The following is a 21629-nucleotide window of genomic DNA, read 5'->3' on the forward strand; positions in this document are numbered from 1 at the left end:
TCCCAGCTGGTTGAAGGAGGGACTTTCATAGACGACTGGCTTTTTGAAAAATATAGGACCACTTGTCCGACCTCCGGTAAAATTAATACATAATAGATGGTCTGCATAGACATCACTTCCCCACTGGTCCAGCCCCCTTACTCACACTGAGTGGCAAAAACAGCTGCAACTAGTGGAGAAGACGGGATAACAGCTGATTATGGGCTTAATTAAAGGCAGTTGGACTTGACAGTGACCTGTACAGTTACCCCAAGAACCAGTGGTCCATGAACATTAATATTTGGTACAGTTACCCCAAGAACCAGTGGTCCATGGACATTAATATTTGGTACAGTTACCCCAAGAACCAGTGGTCCATGGACATTAATATTTGGTACAGTTACCAAGAACCAGTGGTCCATGGACATTAATATTTGGCCACGAATCCAGTTTCCTGATATTTATATGTACTTAATTTCTACACCGGGGAAATACACGAAGCAAAGCTTGAAGGCATACAAAGGTCTTGACGCTTGTTCCTACTTCAAGGCAGGATTTGTTGTAGAAATAAAAAAGTGATGAGGACACAGAACTTTTAACGTTAGCTACCCAAAAATCCAACATTACCTGATACAAAATGGGAACCACAAATCCACGTTTCGGTGCCTGGAATCCAGTTGTTTCTGTGAATTGCAGCGATCCATTTGTCTCTTTTAAGCTTATTTTTCAGCAGTCTGTAAAACGATAACTCTGATTTCTTGCTAAATCTATGAGTACAGTCGATCGCACAACAGCTCTTTCCCATTTTAGATGTTTTCCAGTTGCTCAAACTGAAAGTTTGATACGCTGCCACTCAGTCTTTCTGACACTCAGTCTTTCTGCCACTCAGTCTTTCTGAAACTCAGTGAGTGAAACCCGCTGTGAAGTCGCATCTGTGACGTCATGCACATTCCCTCTATACATAACTGTGGAATGTTGTAGATAATAGCGCCAAATGATAGTTCGGGGCCCGGGGAGGAGTAACCTCAGGCCCCGAACTGTATAAAAGGTTTCAGTGAAACTTCAGACTTAGCCCCGGGGCAACTTCTCCTGTTGGTGAAATTGTAACTCTGCAATAAACCATCAGTGGGCCGTGAATCTGTCTCATCATTGATTCTTCGTCACTTCTCTTCAACTCATTGATATAGGCATTAGACTTATTTAAAAGAGTATAGTTTATTGAGTAATTGGACATCCAGGACAAGTCACAACACACACAGACAGGGAGCTGATGTTACTGACGCGTGGCCTCACAACTGTCCATGATGTGAGTTTTCAGCCAGCTTTGTTCCTCTCTTTCTGCAGGTGACATCAGTTGCAAGGGGATGACCGAGCGCATTCATAACATCAATCTCCACAACTTCAGCAATTCTGTACTTGAGACCCTCAATGAGCAGCGCAACCGTGGGCACTTCTGTGACGTGACTGTTCGGATCCATGGAAGTATGCTGCGAGCTCACCGGTGCGTGCTGGCTGCTGGAAGCCCCTTCTTTCAGGACAAGCTGCTCTTGGGCTACAGCGACATTGAGATCCCTTCTGTGGTCTCAGTGCAATCCATCCAGAAGCTGATTGACTTTATGTACAGTGGGATCCTGCGAGTATCTCAGTCAGAGGCTCTGCAGATCCTCACTGCCGCCAGCATCCTCCAGATCAAGACCGTCATCGATGAGTGCACCCGTATCGTGTCTCAGAATGTGGGCCTGGCCGGGCCCGGGGGGTTTCCAGTTATGCCAGGAGATTCTGGTCAGGAGACGCCCCGTGGCACACCGGAGTCCGGCACCTCCGGCCCCAGCAGCGACGCAGAGTCAGGGTATATGCAAGCAACATCACAGCCAAGTGTAGATCGTGCATACACGTCACTGTACTCCTACCCTGGTGTATCTCTGCACAACGGCACCCGCGAGCGCCCCCTTTACATCAACCCTCTGTCGGCAAACTACGATCCAAACGCTCAGAAGGACCACCACCAATCTCAAGATCCGCCCTGGATGAACCGCATCCAGGAGAGATCTCAGCAGGTCGACCGCTTCATCTCCACAGCAGAGTCCACCCACTGCCGTAAGCAGCCCCGACCGGTACGCATAGAAACAGGGGGGGTGCACATCAAGCAGGAGGCCGAAGACGAGTACGGCTGCTACGACGACATGGGGGACTGCCCAGACGACACTGACCACAACGAGGGGGTAGAGAATGAATCCAAGGTTGAAAGTTTTGACTCAGGGGTGAGTTCCTCCATCAGTACAGAGCCAGACAGCATGGAGCAGCAGCAGTACCAGACGACCTTTAGCCGGGACGGAGGCGGGGACGTGCAGCACGGCGAAGGAGCTCTAGTGCAGATAGAGGTCGGCGACTCGTCTCCGGAGATGGTGCAAAAGATAGAGGATGGGGACATCTCCCACAGCACTAGTGACAGTAGCATGATGCACACCCTGCCAAACTCAATCAAACTCAGCCCTATGTCCCAGTACATGCGCCAGGTAGAATCACACACCAGCAATCTGAGGATGCCGATCACCGTGACCAGCAATCCCCAAGTGATGGGCACCGCTGGAAACACCTTCCTGCCCACACTCTTCCCCACACAGCCGGCTCGAGATCACAAGCCTTTCCTTTACCTTTCTGGCCAACAGCCAGCCCAGTTTGTGGCCGTGCCGCCCCCTGCAATGGCATCATTCCCGAACCCCATGTCGGTACAGCAGACAACAGGTCAGCAGCAACAGCCGGCAGGAGGGATGGGGCAGGGAGAAAAGAAGCCCTATGAATGCACTCTCTGCAGTAAAACCTTTACTGCAAAGCAGAACTACGTCAAACACATGTTTGTCCACACTGGTAAGTTTATTTCGTCAATTTGCTGTTTTAAGACTTCATAGATGTTCCAAAGCTCAGGAAAATCAATTGCTTTTATTAGTGTCACTTGTATTTGACGATATACTGTATATACTATAAGTGCTTTTGGTCAGCTGGTAACAGAATATGAAGCGGTACAAACTGCAACTAACGAGATACCCTCCATCTCCCCAAATTCAATGGTTTCCATGGAAACAGCAAAAACCATGAAAGGCCGACTCTTGAGCCAGCATTTGGTTTTTTTCCTTCAGGCCAAATGTAGTAAAATGTTGAAAAAGAGGGTGACATGTGGTGTGTTTGGAAAAAAAAAAATCACAAATCAAAGAAACAAAACCACACTCAAATTCAAGAAAAACATGCGTTAATGTTATATTTTATTTGTGCCAATAAACTGCCCCAAAATTTTACACAATTCACTCATGAGCACCCTTGTTTTATTATTATCATATTTTTAAGTATGAAATTAGCTTTGTATAAACTAGGTGTTATTAAGATCATCTTAAATCATTTATTAGACAAAGCAACAGTTACATTCTTTTATTTTAATGATAATATGGCAATATGGCACTGTGTCTCTTTAACATACAGTGTTATCACAGACTAGTGTTTGAGATTGTAACGTGAGAAAAAACAGAGGATGTGAGAAAATCAACTATGAAAATGACGTCCAAGTCCCAGTCTTAAACTGACTGGTTCCCCGACACACTGCGCTTTTGTGCATTTTAATATCAAGTGTCAAAGACAGAAAGATTATATGAGGCAGAATTAACAGTTTTGCTCATCATTATTGTTCACATCCAGTAAAAATGTGTATGTTCATTTAGAGAACCTTTACTGTATGAAATATGCAATACGAATGTTCAAACTAAATCTAAAGCAGAGGCCTGGCCTCGCATGGTATGAATATGTTTTACCAACCCCAACGGTCTCGTTTTTCCATTAAATAATTAAAAAGGAGCTCCTTTTTGGTAAATTAACTTACTCATAGGCCAATAAAAACTGCCCTTAAAATTACATTTGTTAAGTCGCAGCTGACTTGTGAATTTAACTTACAATGCTCATGCGGGACATTGTCTCTCTATGTGCTGCTTGCTTGTAGCAACGACGGACTTACCTATCACATACTGGGGAAATCATCATCACAGAAAGAAATAATTAAACGTGATGTAATTAGATGAACCCGTAAAAATTACCTACTCAAACAGTCATTATTATTCAATCCAATCCATCTCCTGGCCAGAACCACTTGTTATGTGAAGGCCACTCACGCAATTGTACTTCACAGAGTGATGACATATTGAAAAGGAAAATCACTTATCGAACCCCTGGGCTAGATCTGACCATCCCACGGCAGCTGATGATGGATTACCTGCAAATATTGTGGGAAAACAAAAAGAAACTGAAAGGATGTCACTATGATTTAACATAACATGGTCTGTGTGTTTGGGAAACTATTATTAAATCTAATACAAACACATTGTAAAGATACTCTCAAAGTAGCTAACAGATGATGGGCACATCAGTACGCCATCATGTCTCGCATAAGTGATATTTCTTTAGCTGCGATCAAAAGCCTGATGGCTTTCCAGCTTTTAGGTGCCCTGAGCCACTGTATTGAGAATACAGGACTGTCTCAGAAAATTTGAATATTGTGATAAAGTCCTTTATGTTCTGTAATGCAAAAATGTCATACATTCTGGATTCATTACAAATCAACTGAAATATTGCAAGCCTTTTATTATTTTAATATTGCTGATCATGGCTTACAGCTTAAGAAAACTCAAATATCCTATCTCAAAAAGTTAGAATATTCTGGGAATCTTAATCTTAAGCAGCAATATTAAAATAACATAAGGCTTGCAATATTTCAGTTGATTTGTAATGAATCCAGAATGTATGACATTTTTGTTTTTTTAATTGCATTACAGAAAATAAAGATCACAATATTCTAATTTTCTGAGACAGTCCTGTATACTTGATGATGATGTTGATGATGTGCCACTGGCTCTGAACTGTAACTTTCTGTAACTTTCAGTAATAAAGTAAAAGTATTAATTATTAGCTTCATTAAATTAAAGCAGGAAGTACTTGATTAATTCACCAAGTGGAGCAGAAAACAGCAGACACACAGGACTTCATTAGTTTGCATGGTCCAACAAGCCTGCTGGCATTTGCAGTTTAACATGTTTATTTTATGTCAGCCGAGACAATAAGGTAAAATGATCGATCATTGCAACAAAGTGGCAGAAAAATGCAGTATTTCAACTCCACTTTTCTGTTTCTGTAGAGAAATGTAAGTCACATTTTTAATTGTAGAGTTTTGTTACAGATTAATGGTTAGTATGTTGTTGTAATTGCATCAGGCTACATGAAATGAGAACTTTTCCAACTGTGTTGCAGCATGCAGCATTTAGTGGAGCCAGCATTAAAACAAAGCCAACATAGGGTTTAAATAATTCTAGCCTGAGGTATGTTCCTGCACTGGAAAAGTAACATTGTTGGCTCCAGGCTTCTGATGTTTTTGCTCAAGTTAAAGTCAGATGATCCTGCCACATTGTCTGAATGCTGCTAAGAATCTGTTGGCTCGGCTTCAGGAGAATTAAGCGTCACAATTTTCCTTGATTCCCTTCCAAACTACTAAATTGCTCCATTTTTTTGTGTCTTCAATAAACAGATATGTGCTAATTTGCACACAGCGGCACAAGGACCCCCAAATCTTTTATTAAAAATGGCCGCGGCACACAGATTTTTTTTTTTTTCGTTTTCCTGTGAAAGCCCTTACCAAGTTGGCTGTTTACGTGATGAACAGACGGAGCTAATTTAGTTTTAGAAAAAGAAATGGAAATAGAATTGGGAGGTTAAAATTTGAAATGATGTCCCCAGGAGTGATGCAGAAATCACATGCAGAAATCACACATTTTTCCCAAGTGAGGCATAATTTTGCCATTCAGTCACTCTGCCTACGATTTCTGTTGACTTTATGGATGTAGCAAACACACCATTGCAATAGACATGTCCAGATGTGATTGTCTTGTACAAACAAATGCCAAGTTTGTTTTTTTTTTTTTTTTTTTTTAACCCCATGAGACACTTTATCTTCTATTTCTTCCTTTTTTTCCCTCTCTAATGTGTCTGTTTCATCTGTACATCCAGGTGAGAAGCCTCATCAGTGCAGCATCTGCTGGCGCTCGTTCTCCCTGAAGGATTACCTAATTAAACATATGGTGACACACACAGGGGTGCGGGCCTACCAGTGCAGCATTTGCAACAAGCGCTTCACCCAGAAGAGCTCTCTCAACGTCCACATGCGGCTGCACCGTGGAGAGAAGTCCTACGAGTGCTACATCTGCAAGAAGAAATTCTCACACAAGACCCTGCTGGAGAGGCATATGGCCCTGCACAGCACAGCCAGCGCCATCACGGGGCTGTCGGGCAGCGTGGGCACCCCGGGCCCGGTCTCCATTCCCATGCCTATAGCTGTCCCTGAGCCCGGAGCTGGAGTGGTGGCCCTGGCCATGCCGGCGGGCGGAGGTGCTGGAGTAGGGGCCGGGGTTGGGACAGGAGTGGGTGTAGCTGCAGAAGCCAGCTGCCAAGAAGGGACCACCTACGTGTGCTCCGTCTGCCCTGCCAAGTTCGACCAAATGGAGCACTTCAATGACCACATGCGAATGCATGTCTCCGATGGATAAGTACAAAAAAAAAAAAACTTCTTTCAAAAAGAACGACAAATAAAATGGCACTAGATTTTCCTTTTCTTATTTTGAGGTATGAAGAGTAATGAGTATAGACACTGGCACATTAAGTTTCCCAAAAAAAAAGTTTTTTTTTTTTTTTTGTTCTGTTATTCTAAAAGAAAAAAAAAAGATGGTGGCCTTAAGGCTTAGTAGTTTGACATTGATCTACTGGATGGATCCAAACTACAGGCCTCTAAATGTATGCTTTCCTAAAATACAGATTTATGTGTTGAACACTACCGAAAGGCCTACGAAAGAAACACATACACACAAACACACCTTTAGTGTAGAAATGTCTGAATGACTATAAATGAGCAAATATGTTGGAGCATTTGTGTATTTGCATATGTCTGTCTGTTTGTCCAAACATATGTGTTTGTGAGTGTGTGTGTGTTTGTGTGTGTACATGCCATGAAACATACAGCATGGCAGTTGTGAACCCATACTGACCAGTTTGGAAACTATAGATGTCCAAGCTTACTGTGGTATCATTTACAACTACAATAATACAACAAAAAATAATAATAATAATAATAATCCGGGGTTGGGCTACATATTCCCTCTAAAAAAAACAAAAACTGATGGTCACAAGTTTGCCTTCTTATATTAAAAAAAAAAAAAGGAGAGTAGTTAATTTGACACTGGGTTTTATTTATTCCAATGGTATTAAGGGATTATAAAGCAGCTGTTATCAAGGTACCAATTTCGATCATTTTACTGAAATGTAACTTCCTATCAGAGGTGATGGGGACAAATATTTCTATTATGTTTTATGATTATTGTCCATGAATTTTAATGGTCAAGAAAACGTTTACTAAATTTTCTTGTTTAAATGAGACAGTATTTGAGAATTTTTTTTTTTTTTTTTTTTTTTTTTTTTTTTTTTCATGAAGAACTCTCGACTTATTTCAGCTTATTCGCATACACTGCCACTTGATATCTTAAAAGACTGTTAAGGCTAGTAGACCTCTTCCATTGCAAATTATAAGGAAAAGAAAGACAAATTCTCCTGCCAATTTTCTTAAGCCTTTTACATTCACAGTTATAACATCGTGAAATATGCGACTAAACTCTCTCCTTCATAATTGCTGCTCCCCAACTAACTAGCACCTGACTGTTATCGGTAATAGATTAGAAAAGAAAAGATTTGTCACTTCAACTTTTGTTGTTGTTGAGTAGCCTGAGTGCTTTAAATTACAGAACTAATTTAGGATTTCCGGCGGGAGCGGGGGGGGCTAGTTGTTGATTGGAACAGCAGATGGGATCATTTCATTTGAATCAAACTTAAAATAATTACCATCCTGAGACCACCCGTATAGCCTTTTCATTACAACTGCTAAGCCATCTCAGCACACGGGAGCAAAGTGCATTCCCCGTGTGCTTCTTCTCACTGAAAGCTCAAATGGCCTGCAACGTTTTGAAAGGAAATACAGTCTGAAAGCAAAACAAGTAGCTCCATCGATCAACATCACGCTGTTTTATGATATACCACAAGTTGCTTCTGGACGCTGAAGACAACAGCATTACATTCCTGATTTTTCTCAAACCTAGACACAACATGTTCAATGTAGATTTGGAGGCTTGTGTGCAAGTTGTCATCCATGCATCACTTCACATATGGCTGATTTATGATATTTCAATTTTTTTCATGTTGTATTTTTTTCTTTCATTCAAAATAGGTCACACACACACACACACACACACACACACACACACACACACACACACACACACACACACACACACACACACACACACACACACACACACACACTCATGCAACCGCCTGCAACTACAAACTGAAGAATTTGCTCCTTTAAGTGAGCAAAACAGTTTCGTAGTTGTACAATTTAGAGAATAACTAACTGCTTGCAGGGGTCTTCAAATGACCCCCCGAAAAAAAAAAAGAAGTGCTACTTTGCACATTTTCTTAAAATGCCTGTGCTTAATATTTAATCATTTTCCTTAAATAAACTTTCTTTTATTCAATTTTAAAGGAATTACAAACATTTTGTTTTTAAATCTTGATAAGTGGACTGCATTATTTTCTTGCATATATGTTGCACTGCTTAAACCAATAAGTGCACTACTGTTAACAGAGATATTATAGTTTTAGAAAAGAGGATTTAAAAAAAAAAATCCAACATTTGGTTGTAGAACTCACATGTAATAGAATAGATTTATTTCAACTTCTTCATTAAGTAATTCAGCAGTTCTTGGCTTTCATTATTGCTGGTTGTTACCTACAGTATATTCTTGTGTCATCCTAATGCAAGCATTTACTTTTATTTAAACCATTATGCATGCTCATCTATTTTTTAACCTTTGAATTCTTCTATAAAATCAGTTCCCTATAAGAGTTTATTTGATTGCATTTCTTTAAAAAACATTGCAGACTTTTCCTATGACAGAAATCCAAGCCAAACAACATAAACAGTGAAACAACAACAGTAATATTAAACAAACTCTCATCCAGTTCTGTTGGCGGAGATAATAATAATGATAATTATAATAATAATAATTATAATAATAATTATAATAATTATAATACCTATTATCGTATTATCAATAAACTTATAACGTGTGTGTGTATGTGTGTTACATAGGTGATATGTAATTCCTCGGATGACTTTCTGTGGGTTTTAAAGGTGCAGGAGAGGTGAAGGAATGCAGCTTCTGTGATATCTGTCCGTCACTTGTACACAGTCGTGTCTCTTCCTCAGTGTTCGTATGTCTGCGACTGTTTGTGTGTCGTAATTAGCCTAATCAAATTGTTAATAAGTGGAATATCGCAACTGTAGGGCTTCCTTTGCAATATGCAGTGCAGGTACTATGTGAAGCAGCTCTCCCAACCTTTTTTGGGCAAGTAAGGCACCCGTAACATTGGTTCTGAGATGGGACTAAAGCTTAGGTCAAGTACTGTCAGCTTCGTTGTACTACAGTAGTTTGGAGATGTTAAGTCAAGCGCTTTGATGCTAAATTTCATATATACTAGATTTCAGAGTCACGTGAAGCCAGTTTCACACGAGCCCTGCAGAGATTCTGTACTCTACTCCCTTTAGCTCAACAAATAAGACAAGAAAAACAGGAAATACTCCAAAAGCATCAGGTTGGTCCTCGGTAAAAGTTATTATTGAACATTTGATCGGGCCTGTCTCTATGGTGTGCATATAAGCCTAAACTGTACGGTTCCCATTTGTAGCTGTTGTTGCCAGGAAGGCAATATTGCTGCATGTTAATGCTATATTTGTCTCTACACAGCACATGGAGGGTAATCTCATGCCTTAACAGACAATGCACTAAACAGAATATGTAAGCAACTGCCGAGATCTTTTTTCCAACAGTATTGCCACATATATGGCACACAGCTCATGACGTTGGTGTTTGTTGTCCGTTCAGGTTAAAACACTGCCAAACTAACATCAGCACTTCTTCAATAGCAAAGGCAGAGACATCGATTTTAATTGTTTCAGTGTGTTAAGTCTATTCAGTAACCTAGCATTCCTTCATGGCACCTAAATTTTAGATATTTTTGTGTAAACACATATATAAAATGCACTATTGACTGTAGCTAGAAGAGTACAACCCGCTTTGTGGTATCATTGGTCTATAAATAGTAGGTTAAGTAGCTCGATGTTGTTTTTTTTTGGAATTATTTGATTTCACAATTACTCAATTGTTTCTCTATCACTTTTATTGGAATAACAAAAGTAGCCAATCTTAATCGGGGTGAGGGCGGATGACTCGCCCCGTCATCAGTTGACTTGTGTATCATAGGGTGTTTGATAGCAGACCAGGCTTGGAAGGGGAAGAACCTTTGCTCCAGTGTGTCATAACCCGTCCCCGCGCCCTGTCGCCCCGCGCCCTGTCGCCCTGTCGCCCTGTCGCCCCGCGCCCTGTCGCCCTGTCGCCCCGTCGCCCCGCGCCCTGTCGCCCTGTCGCCCCGCGCCCTGTCGCCCTGTCGCCCCGCGCCCTGTCGCCCTGTCGCCCTGTCGCCCTGTCGCCTCACCCTCACGTTCTCGTCACTGTTCATAGTTATATACTCCTTATATTGCTTCGGCTACTTGTGGTGGTGCTTAACTCTCTTCTCTCAGTGTTGCAGAAAGTCGATTTTAAAAGTTGTCGCAACATAATCCAGAAGATTAGTCTTTATCTCAGTTGTGCTTCATGGAGTTGTAGGTCTAGACTTTATGTTTGCAAAAGTGTGCGCATATTTTCCAGAACAAAACATGTTGAAATGTAGATGATAGCCTTGATCCTTCCGCTGTTTGTGTTGTGTTTTCAAATATAGTCCTGTTTTCTGTTTTGTTGATCCTAGAGTAGAGACACAGGGTCTATAGTACATTGCTGTTCTTCTCGCAGTCAGTTTTATTCACTGTTGAGCTCTCATTTCAGAAATCCTCCTGCTTTTCTCTGGTGACCCTATTGATGTTCATCATAGCTTCACGCTGCTGGACAAAGGATAGTTAGTTCTTTTTCACTGTGTGCTTTACATGCATACGGGCTTTGTGCTGAGATGAAAACAAGGAAATGGAAGAGAATTATTGGTAAGAGTCGTTTTGAGCGAGACACAGGGTCGTTATTTTCCTGATAAGCATGTGTCTGTCTTTCTATTTGTCTTTCAGTCTGTCTCCAGACATTTTTAGCCAGTTTTTCTTTTCATTTAGGCAAAGTCACAAAGTTAAAAGTAGAATGCAGAAGACACCAGTCAGATAGCACTTAAATGCATTTTTTTGTCCTTCAACAATACACATAAAAGTGAAATAGATAACTTCTTACAAATATTCTATATATATTTTAAATATAATCATCTCCACACAGATAAAGAATACATTTTCAGATAGTTTGATAAACTCTTAACTGCAGCTAGAGTATACAATACCTTGTAGGATATAGGGAAATGCCTATCAAGTGCCTATCAGTACATACAGCTACAATACAGAATATTCATAGTTTTTCTCTCCTACGTCGCACAAACTTGGTATATACACAATGGACTATAAAAAATACTATTTATATTATTACTGCTAAAACCTGGTGGTTGTGAGTACAGCATAAGAGAACCCTTTAAAATACATTAAATGTTTTATTATACAGTAAAGGCTAAATCTACAAGCTTTATTTATTTATCTTATTTTGTGTCTCATTTATACCATCTGGAGGATTCAAAGATTCAAAAATGTGATCGCGGCCTCGCATGAATTAAATATGCAAATGCATTTAGTAGTTTTAGATGTGAACTGAAAATCAGATATCAAATGTTTTTATTCTTTTGACGTTGCTCTCTCTCTTTCATTGATCAGTTTTTTGCCATTTTGCCATCAAGCCATATGCTGGACTGTGCTGTGTTGGGGGGGAGAGGGCAGTGGCGGCGCGTGAGCAGCAGGGGGAGCCACACAGGAGATGACAGAGGTGACGTTTACACACCTGCCTTTAGTCGGGGAACCAAAAGCCCAATGAAATCCTTGGATATTCCATAGTCTCACTGTTGGCAGATCTTCCCATTCTACAGATCATAAGATCCTGCATGAGCACGGCAGGCTTTGTCTCCGCTTCCTTTTCACTGAGGGAGATGGTTTGCAGTCTGTAGGAGCTGGAACCTGCTCTTAGGGACGGGGGGGTTGCAGAGAAGAGTGTGTGCGCTTTGATGCTCCCCAGGCCAATGCCCAGTTTCCCCACAATGATTAATTCAGTTTCATCTTATTTAACGACCTTATTATCTATATCAGCAAAGATGTAAAGGGAAAACTAGGAACGATGTGGACAAAAACGAAAAAGACGAAGAAGAAATCATATATTAAACAAATGCTGGCGTGGAATATTTTATTTTTGTCTCCACAACTTGGAGACAGAATGCGACTGCAAACTGAAATCTTTGGCTGCGGATAGACACAGCTTTGTGTTCGCTTCGGTCCTTAAGTGTTTGGACGAACAACATGGAAATAAAACTGGTTGAGTAAAAAACAAAAAGCAAAAAAAACACATAAATCAAGTTTTAGGAATGAGTGGCTGTGGGATAAAAGGTTTGGGGATGGCTTATTATTCCGTCCCCTGTGGACTAATTACCACAGTTTTCTCTCTAACCTTCTCCCGCTTAGTAGCTGTGCCAGTTTTGGGGAGGGGTGCACTTTTAATTATACCTCTATTGTTGCATTAGAAGTGGAAAAACAGAAAAGCAAAAAATTATAGTTCTTTTTATGTAAAAAAGTTTCTGTAAAGCAACTCACGCAGCAAAACCAAAAAAGCAAGTGATTGCCTTCGTTTTGAGTCTTTAAATCCTCCACAAAGCATAGTTTTCAAGTAAATAGGAGAAAACAGCTATGATTAATACATACTTAGCGTCACAGACATTTAATGTTAAAATAATAAAAATGTAATATAGGCAGTGAGTATAGCTAGTCCCTGTCATCCAAAACATCACTCTAACATACAAAGCATCAGTTTAGATTTCACTAATATACAGATTCTGTTTTGATTTTTGAGCTTTACAAACACAGTGTAACAGCAGATTTTAAAGATCAAAACAGTTATACTAAGCTATTAAAACATCTATAATATTATATTCACAATTATGCTTTTTTTTCTGGAAACATGCAGTTATTACACTACCCCTGATGAGATTTTCACTGAGACACCATCGTCAGGTTCCCAGCGTGGATCAGTCCAGTTGAAGCATGCAGTCCTGCCGGCTCTGGCCCAGAGGAGGCTTGTGTTTTCCACAGAGCACAAACTGTATTTTCAAATGTCCCTCAGTAACATTTTCTTTTTCTTTATCGCTGCGATGAGGGGACCCGGGTGTGTTTTAGCCCTCTGAGGACTAAACACTGAACCTCTTTGTGCTCTCCGTCACTGCAATCTTTTTGGCTTTGTTCAGCTTGATGAGACAATTAAGTTTTAAAGTGTGCAGCAGCGTAACTAAAAACTTGCATTCCTGTTTAAGTCCAGCACATTCCAGCTCTTAGTCTGGCATTTGTTTTCCACACTTCACAGGTCTAACTAACATCACACAAAATGTCCACCGATTAATCATTTTTTTAAATATAGTAGTACATTTCCTTGTTTGACTTAGATTAAGCAGAATTAATCTCCCAAAGAAAAATTTTAAAACTTTTTTTTTTTAATCTCATCTTGCTGATCATTCAAAATTTTGTCATGAGATCACACAACTCCTAAGCTTTGAGTGCAGCTCATGCTTGTGTGGACTAGTTTCATAGAGAACACGTTATCACTCTGACTCTCTACATGTAAGTCATTCTTCTATCAAGCAGCGACATTAATAAAATAACATTAAAAAAGATGCATAAATTGCAAAAAAAAGAGAAGTCAAGGTTTTTTTTTTGTCACCACAATCCTGGCCACTGTCTCAGCAAAAGCGCTCTCTGCCGTCACGGCGGGCTTTGACTAAAGGGGCCATGCTAATCACTGTACTTGACAATGTTTGCTCTGCCAACCAAAGAAGGGTTAGGATAATATACGTTTTTTGTTTTTTTTTTTGTTGGAGAAATTAACTTAAAACGTGCTTGTGGTTCCTGCGATCAGGCTTGATTGCTGTTACTTTTTTTTTTATTTTCTTGGCAGGATGGTTGTGAAAATGCGTGTAAGTTTTGTCAGTTCATCGGTCCCTTATAGTTTTGTGGTTGTGTTAATTTGTCTATTGTAGACCAAAATAGATTTTTTTTAATTTTATAAAAAAAAGAAAGAAAATGCAACAAAACATAAAGTGAGTCCGACACAGTAGCTGTGATGTAAACTATGGCATGTTAAAACATGTATCAGATTGTAAATGTTGCATTGTTCCTCTGGCAAAAACATAATAATCAGTAATCATCAGTATGTCTTCTACACACACTCTCATACACACATACACACATTTAGCAAATCAATGTACACCTATTTCACGTTAAATCTAAATAGTTTTTCTTTTTTGACATCATTTTTTTTTAAATATTGACACTGTCTAATATTTTAAAGCTAGCCCTAAAATACTAATCTGACGTTGTGACTTAGACCATTTATACTTGAGATGGACCAAGATGTTAAGTTTTGCACATATTTGTAAGTTGTTTATTTAAGCCAAAAAAAGGAAAAGAGAATAATAATACACGCCTTTCAGTCTTGACTGCTTAAAAAATAAAATTTTGCTGAATTTCCAAACTAAAGAAAGCAACAGAGCCAGCCATCACTACATAATAGACATACGATAAAAAAAAAAAAAAAAATAACTGTAAGATGGGGTTTATCCATCACCACGTGCTCCAGATATGTGATTAGTTACCATTTATCAGTGTGATTTTTTGCAATAACACATGGTCTCTGAGAAAACTGTAAAGCATTTGGTAAATTTTATTAATAGGTATAAATCTAGCTGAATCTGCTGTATACGTTTCATCCTGTGGTTTTAAAATTGGAAATTACATTTCTGTAATTCAGGCGATGTTTTGTACCCGGGCCGAGGATTTTGATATTGTCAAACAAAATGTTCATATACCCAAATAAAAAAAAAGCAGCTTAGTGTTTTTTTTTTCTTTCTTCATCTGGCTTTCAGGCTTTTCGCAGCCATATCTCATATTTAGAGGCTTTTGTAAACATGCACTTGAGTTGAACGATGAAATGTGCTTATAAATATGTGTATATTTTGTCAGACATTTTTTTTAAACGTGTTAGTTTGATACCTTAAATATATATATATATATATATATATATATATATATATATATATATATATATATATATATATATATATATATATATATATATATATATACATACATATATATATGTGTATACACACATTTATGTATAAAATTCTTTTCCCTACAAATTATTTCTTGGAGATAGTCCTGAACTTGGCAGAAGTGGAGCTGTTGTAGTAAAGGTAGTTAACATCACAACTAAGCAACCCTGAGATATATGCTGCAGTAATGTGTTTTCAGTTTGTTTTTTTTGATAATTTATGCTTTGTTTGTATTTTATTATTTTGTTGTTGTTATGAAACAAGCTTGTTTGAAATGTATTGACTGCTGTTTTGAAATAGGGGATAAAGTTGTGTTTTTTTTATGTATGTGCAAGAGCGTTTTTATAATATGATTTGTCAAACACTGGACTGGGGTGAGTTTTCCAACATTTCCAAGTTGAGAAATATATTTGACAGACATAACTGCACAGACGACAGCCGTTAGCACAGATGTGAGTGGACAGATGAGGCGCGTCCCCCCAGCTGTACAGGGGGGGGGGGACAAACACACCATCGGCCTGTTCAAAATAGGAGACATTTGGTTGAAAAATGATAAGATGTTGACTTTGTGCCAGCTAATTGCATTCACTGTGGGATGAGTTATATATAACAGGAAATATTTATTAGGCTTTTCCTTCCAAATTGTTGCATGGCAGAGACTGGTGACAGATTTTTTTTTTTTCCTTCGCTGAAAAAGTAACAGTACTCTTTTAAATCTTCAGAAAAATCAAAAAGGGACATCACATAACAGCAAAGCCGTTATCACAGTCAGCCGGTATGTTTTTTTGTTTCTATGGTGTAAAAGATTGTGTGTCATCACACTAAACACCACTTCAAACCAGAAAAGAGATTTGCACTAGACTGATTTTGGTCTTCTTCTATCAAAAGCAATATAATCAACTCTACTCATTTTTGAACCATAGTTGTCACTGTCCCATTTAGGGGAAATGCTGAGTAAATGGTGATATTTTACAATTTGTTTTTGTATTCAAAAGGTACAGAATCGGCCACCTTTTCCATGTGCGCATCCACATATTGTTTGTAGCGTTTTATTTTTTCTTTACCCAGCATTACCCCGAGTATTAGTGTCCAGAATAAAAGGGGCATTAAAGCTGTTGTTTCTTCCTGTGATTGTTTTGGACAAATCGCGCCGCTTTTTACACATCTGGACGACCAAAGTGGGAGTCGGGATGTCATGAGGAAAGGAATCATTCAATATCAGTCGTCTTCACACAGTCTTTAAAGAAAAACACTAATGCCAAAAGAGAAAACACAGCCGTCCACTGTCATGCTTCCCCGACTAACACTGGTCCTGGATCTCTGCATATTTAGTCGCTTTGAATGCTTTTTTTTTTTCTTTTAAACAAAAGATACTTTGAATTGAATCACTAATGGATAACTTTTTTTTCTTAAAATGCATGTGCAGACACAGCATCAGTGGCTACTTATGTAGAGAACTTCACTTCATCCTTTTTTCAGTGAGGTCGTCCACAGAAACTGCAGTTATTGGCCTCAGTGTCATCATTTTGTTGATGGATAAGTGTAAATGTTCCAATCATCCACAAAGAGCAAAAAAAAAAAACGAAACAAAAAAACGTCACCATTTTAACTGGATGTAGTGGCTTTCCTGTTTTCACGGCTTTATGGTGTTGTTGAAAGATGTGGCGGTTTGTCTAAATATGTTGCGTGTTAGAGGAAGCATAAGTATGTGCCTTCTTGTAATCTCCTTGGTGAGCTCATTATTATTGAGAAGCTGAAGCCAGCCAATTGTGTTTGCACTAAAACCAAATTGCTTTTGTGATGTGGACTATTTAAGCAAGCTTGTTGCGTCACTTTAACCGTACAGTATGCATGAGGGTGAATTTGGTAAGTCTAAGGCTAGAGCTCTCATCTGTTGACCTGTAAACCAGTGCAGCTTTGAGGATCTTTGTGAATATATCTTGGCTTCATTTTTTTCTGCATTTACTTATTAAGTCCATTTCTTTATTCATCAGTTTTATTTTCACAATTTCAACAATAAAATCAAATAAAAATAGAAAAAAAAAAATCAAATAACACACTAATAATACAGCTTTTACTTTCACATACCACAGTTTGAGTTACACAACTGCAGAAGAAATGTTCATTTTTCTGAATCCATGGGAATGCATGAGAATACGAGGTCGCCTCAAGACTATTGGTCAAATTGATTTAGATTGTTTTTGAAACGTGTATTTAAAACATACTTTGGTGACACCTTCAAAAGGCCTACATGCTTTGAGTCTTACAATTGCACCTTATTCATGTCAGTCCATGTGGGGAAATTTAAAAAAAAAAAGAAAAAAAAGAGAAAAGTAAAGAAAAGAAAAAAAAAGGCTGACAGTGTAAAATCTCTAATTTAGCACCTTACTACACAGCATGTTTTCACTTTATGCCAGTTTAGCTTTTCTTCCATATGTATGATTTTGAAATTAAATTGCATATTTTGTGAAACTGTTTCATGGGATGTGCCAAAGTTTGGAGGCGATCTCCCAAGTGTTTATGCTTATCGTTTTCTTTTCTTCCTCCTTCAGTTATAGCAATGGTATGTCAAAACTTTCCTATTACAGTGTGTGGAATCAATTTATCTCAGCAAACAGTATCATTACTTGCCATTTTACAATAAGCCCTGTATTTCACATATATTTACCAGTGATGTGTATTTGTTATTATAAAGAAAATAGCCGTAAAAGCTTCATTATGTTACATAATATTGTGACTTTTTTCGAAAAACTGTGAAGACTTATCTTGCATATACTTTCTAAAGAAGTATTAAGCCTTAATACAAAAGACTAAAAAAAGTGTGGAAGAATAAACTGATTGTTGCTAAGTAAGGATGATTTTTGTAAATGTTACCAGCACTTTTTTTGTAATTTTCACTCTGAGGTATTGTACAAGTTCAAGCTGTTTGTGAAGTTTGATTATGAAGGAATAAAAACTAGTACTTTCCTGTACTTCATAGAAAGTCTTGTTGTTGTTTTCTTTTTGTCCTCTGTCTCGTGGCATTTACACGACTGTCTCAGAAAATTAGAATATTGTGATAAAGTCCTTTATTTTCTTTATTTGTAGCGCAAGAATGTCATACATTCTGGATTCATTACAAATCAACTGAAATATTGCAAGCCTTTTATTATTTTCATATTGCTGATCATGGCTTACAGTTTAAGAAAACTCAAATATCCTATCTCAAAAAATTTGAATATTCTGGGAATCTTAATCATAAACTGTAAACCATAATCAGCAATATTAAAATAATAAAAGGCTTGCAATATTTCAGTTGATTTGTAATGAATCCAGAATGTATGACATTTTTGTTTTTTTTAATTGCATTACAGAAAATAAATAACTTTATCACAATATTCTAATTTTCTGATACAGTCCTGTATACGTGCTATTTTTGTTTTTTATGAATCAACAGTCCATTCACATATAGTATAAATATTGTCTGCTAAAGTTTGTAATCTGTATCACAAAGCGTTCACATTTGATCTTTCAGGACAAGTGATTCAAGATTCCAGTTGTCAAAATGAAACCCCCAGGTAACCTGGTGTGTCGTGGTGTGTGTTGATTCCAATTACGTTTGGAAGTGCACAGAATCTGAACAACAGGCTGGATGTTATCGGCAGGAATCCCCCTGGACGAGCTGTCAGCTGCTTAACAATCCTACCATGATTTAGAAAAAGGTTGCAGTGATTTATTTTTGATTTTTTTTCCTTTACACCTATAGGCAATTCAAGCAGTTTCAAGCGTTGGCCTGTGGGAGGAGACTGATTCAGCTGACAGACATGAAACTAAAAAGAGAAATGAAAAAGAAAGTGCAACACAGCTGGAAACAGGCCAGGAGTTACATCCTTAAGGATGACTAGATTCAACACTTCCCACTCAGCTCGTCCTGTAGTTAACACTGCAGAAGAGAAACAAAAGCTTGTATTTGCTCTTTCTGTTGAGAATTGTCAATAAATAAATAAATAAATAAAGGCATTTAAGATGAATGAAATGAAATCATCAGGAGGATATAAGAACGCCCCGTGATAGTAGACGTATCCTGGTGACTGTAAACAGATTTGTTTCCGTCTGTAACCAATTTAGGTGGAATTAATCTGACATCTAGTGTTCATTGTTTGCAAATCTTCCTATTTGCTAGATTTTGAATCAGATTTGACACAACGTTGCTGAACAGTCTGAGAGACGCGTGGAAAGGAAATAATGTGTTAATGGTGTCAAAATATTCTTATTCGAGGGAACTAAATGTTGATTACACTGTAAAGGCTTTTTTCTTTTAAATGTTATTGTAAATTATTTGTGTAATAAGTGTGTCACTGTCTTGCATTTTTTTGCGTTTTTTTTTTTTTTTTAATTTAGGATTTCAATGCACCGTTATCACATCCAAATAAGACACATTAATGGACATTTACATAAAAACACAAGAGATGCTGCATCTAAAGGAGCCCCAGTACCACGCCCTGTGTACCGGATTATTTCGAACAGGGGCTTTCCTTTATCACCAAGATATTCTAGGCAGGAAGCGATTTTTAAAAAATATATTTTTATTTACTCGGGTGACAAAGGTCAATTTAAACTGAGCCAAAATGCAAGTGCCGTATGCTGAAATGAAGTGAAGTGGCAGCACAGTATTAACATTCATTACTCAGGTAGAAGTATAGACACTAGAGTTTAAAAATACTCCTGTAGAAGTTGAAGTATCAACTCAAGTTTTTTACTCAAGTAAAAGTATAAAAGTACTGGTTTCAAAACTACTTAAAGTATAAAAGTAAAAGTAATGTAAGGGGGAAAAAAGCCATTAAGGACAAAAGCCATTGAAAATGAATGCATCTTAGTATAATGCAAATATATTAAAGAACCATATATGTGTACTATTGAGCATTAACATGTGTTTCAGAGAGCAGCAGATATGATGACTAGTTGCCTATAAGTATTGTAATGGTGCAAAAAGTCAAACTTCAGAGGCATGTTATCATTTATCCTAACCTTTATTGGAATGTACATCCAAGTTTAGTTGCAGGAATCTGAGGGAACGGATGTAAGAACAAAACTGGACAAGAACATCTGAAACAACCACAACCAAATTCACTCTATCCGGATGGAGCAATTTAACTGGATAGTTTTTATTTAAAGGCCGAAATGAAATAGAGTAACAAGGCTGTTTTTAAAATGTAAGGAGTAAAAAGTACAGATAATTGTGTGAAAATGTAAGGAGTAAAAGTAAAAAGTCCTCTGAAAAATAATTACTCCAGTGAAGTATAGATAACCAAAATTTTTACTTAAGTAAGGTAACAAAGTATTTGTACTTTGTTACTTGACACCTCTGCGAGAGATGAGGGGGTGATAAGCAGCCTGATGCTTTGAATCCAATTGAATTGTTTAACTGATCACCAAAAGGTGAGACTGCATCTATAAAAGCTAATATTTTGGCAATATACTTGGCCTGGAGTGTTCAGGTGTGTTAACATGCTCTCCAGGAGAAATTAGTCCAGCAATGACTGTTGCAATCTGGGAAAGATTATTTTCCCCTTCCTCTCCTTTTCAGTTACTTCATTCAATCTGTTGACAAATTACTTCACATCATTACTCCTAAAGGTGCTTCCAGAAACTTTTTTCTAACTTTTAAACTTTTTCTAACTTCATGACCTGTCAAAGATAGGTGTTTTATTCTGTGTAACGACATAAAACTTTAGATGTGTTTCTTTTACAATGTGCCACAAAGCAATTACACGTCACAAGATCCTGGATCTATAAAGATATTAATCCTGGTCCAGCAGGAAAACCTGCACCTCCTTTAGCTGTAAACACTGCCACCAGTGAAGTGGCGTTTGATGTTTTGGTCTTAAATCAATACTCAATGTTCAAAATAGATCTTCAAATCAGCTGGCATTCCTGTGCCCTGACTGCAGACAGTTTAATGCAGGAGGAAGTTTCTGATGTTTTTTGGAATAAACATAATCAAGGCTGGTCTCAGTCGGTAGCTTACTGTTATTCATTTTTCAATCCAAAAACATTTCCTCTGTCATATCCCAGAGGTTTAGCTACAAATGCGGCAATCACACTTTATTTAAATTAAAATGACATCTTTTGCATAATTGGTCTACTGTAAAGTGTTTTTCGTGGCCCTGTGATGAACTGGCGACCTGTCCAGGGTGTATCTGCCTCTCGCCTGAACATTAGCTGGGATAAGCTCCAGCAGACCCCCGTGACCCTGCAAAGGATATAGTGGGTATAGATGATGGATGGAAAGTGTTTTTCAGTTAGGCCCAAAATTC

At 38.3% G+C, this 21629-nt stretch overlaps 1 protein-coding gene across 4 annotated transcripts in view; it reads left to right on the forward strand.

The window, feature by feature from the left end:
- The window catches only part of zbtb20 (zinc finger and BTB domain containing 20), a 35918-nt gene extending 20662 nt beyond the window's left edge, over window positions 1–15256 (forward strand). For all 4 annotated transcript variants that reach the window (XM_061739681.1, XM_061739680.1, XM_061739677.1 and 1 more), the window contains 2 exons: window positions 1324–2847; window positions 6019–15256. In XM_061739681.1, coding sequence (XP_061595665.1) covers window positions 1344–2847; window positions 6019–6554 — 2040 coding nt within the window. In that variant the 5' untranslated portion in view covers window positions 1324–1343 and the 3' untranslated portion in view covers window positions 6555–15256. The remainder of the gene's footprint in view (window positions 1–1323; window positions 2848–6018) is intronic.
- Window positions 15257–21629: the final 6373 nt, after the last annotated feature.

This window comes from Cololabis saira, chromosome 14 (genome assembly GCF_033807715.1).
Source record: "Cololabis saira isolate AMF1-May2022 chromosome 14, fColSai1.1, whole genome shotgun sequence".
Taxonomy (NCBI): domain Eukaryota; kingdom Metazoa; phylum Chordata; class Actinopteri; order Beloniformes; family Belonidae; genus Cololabis; species Cololabis saira.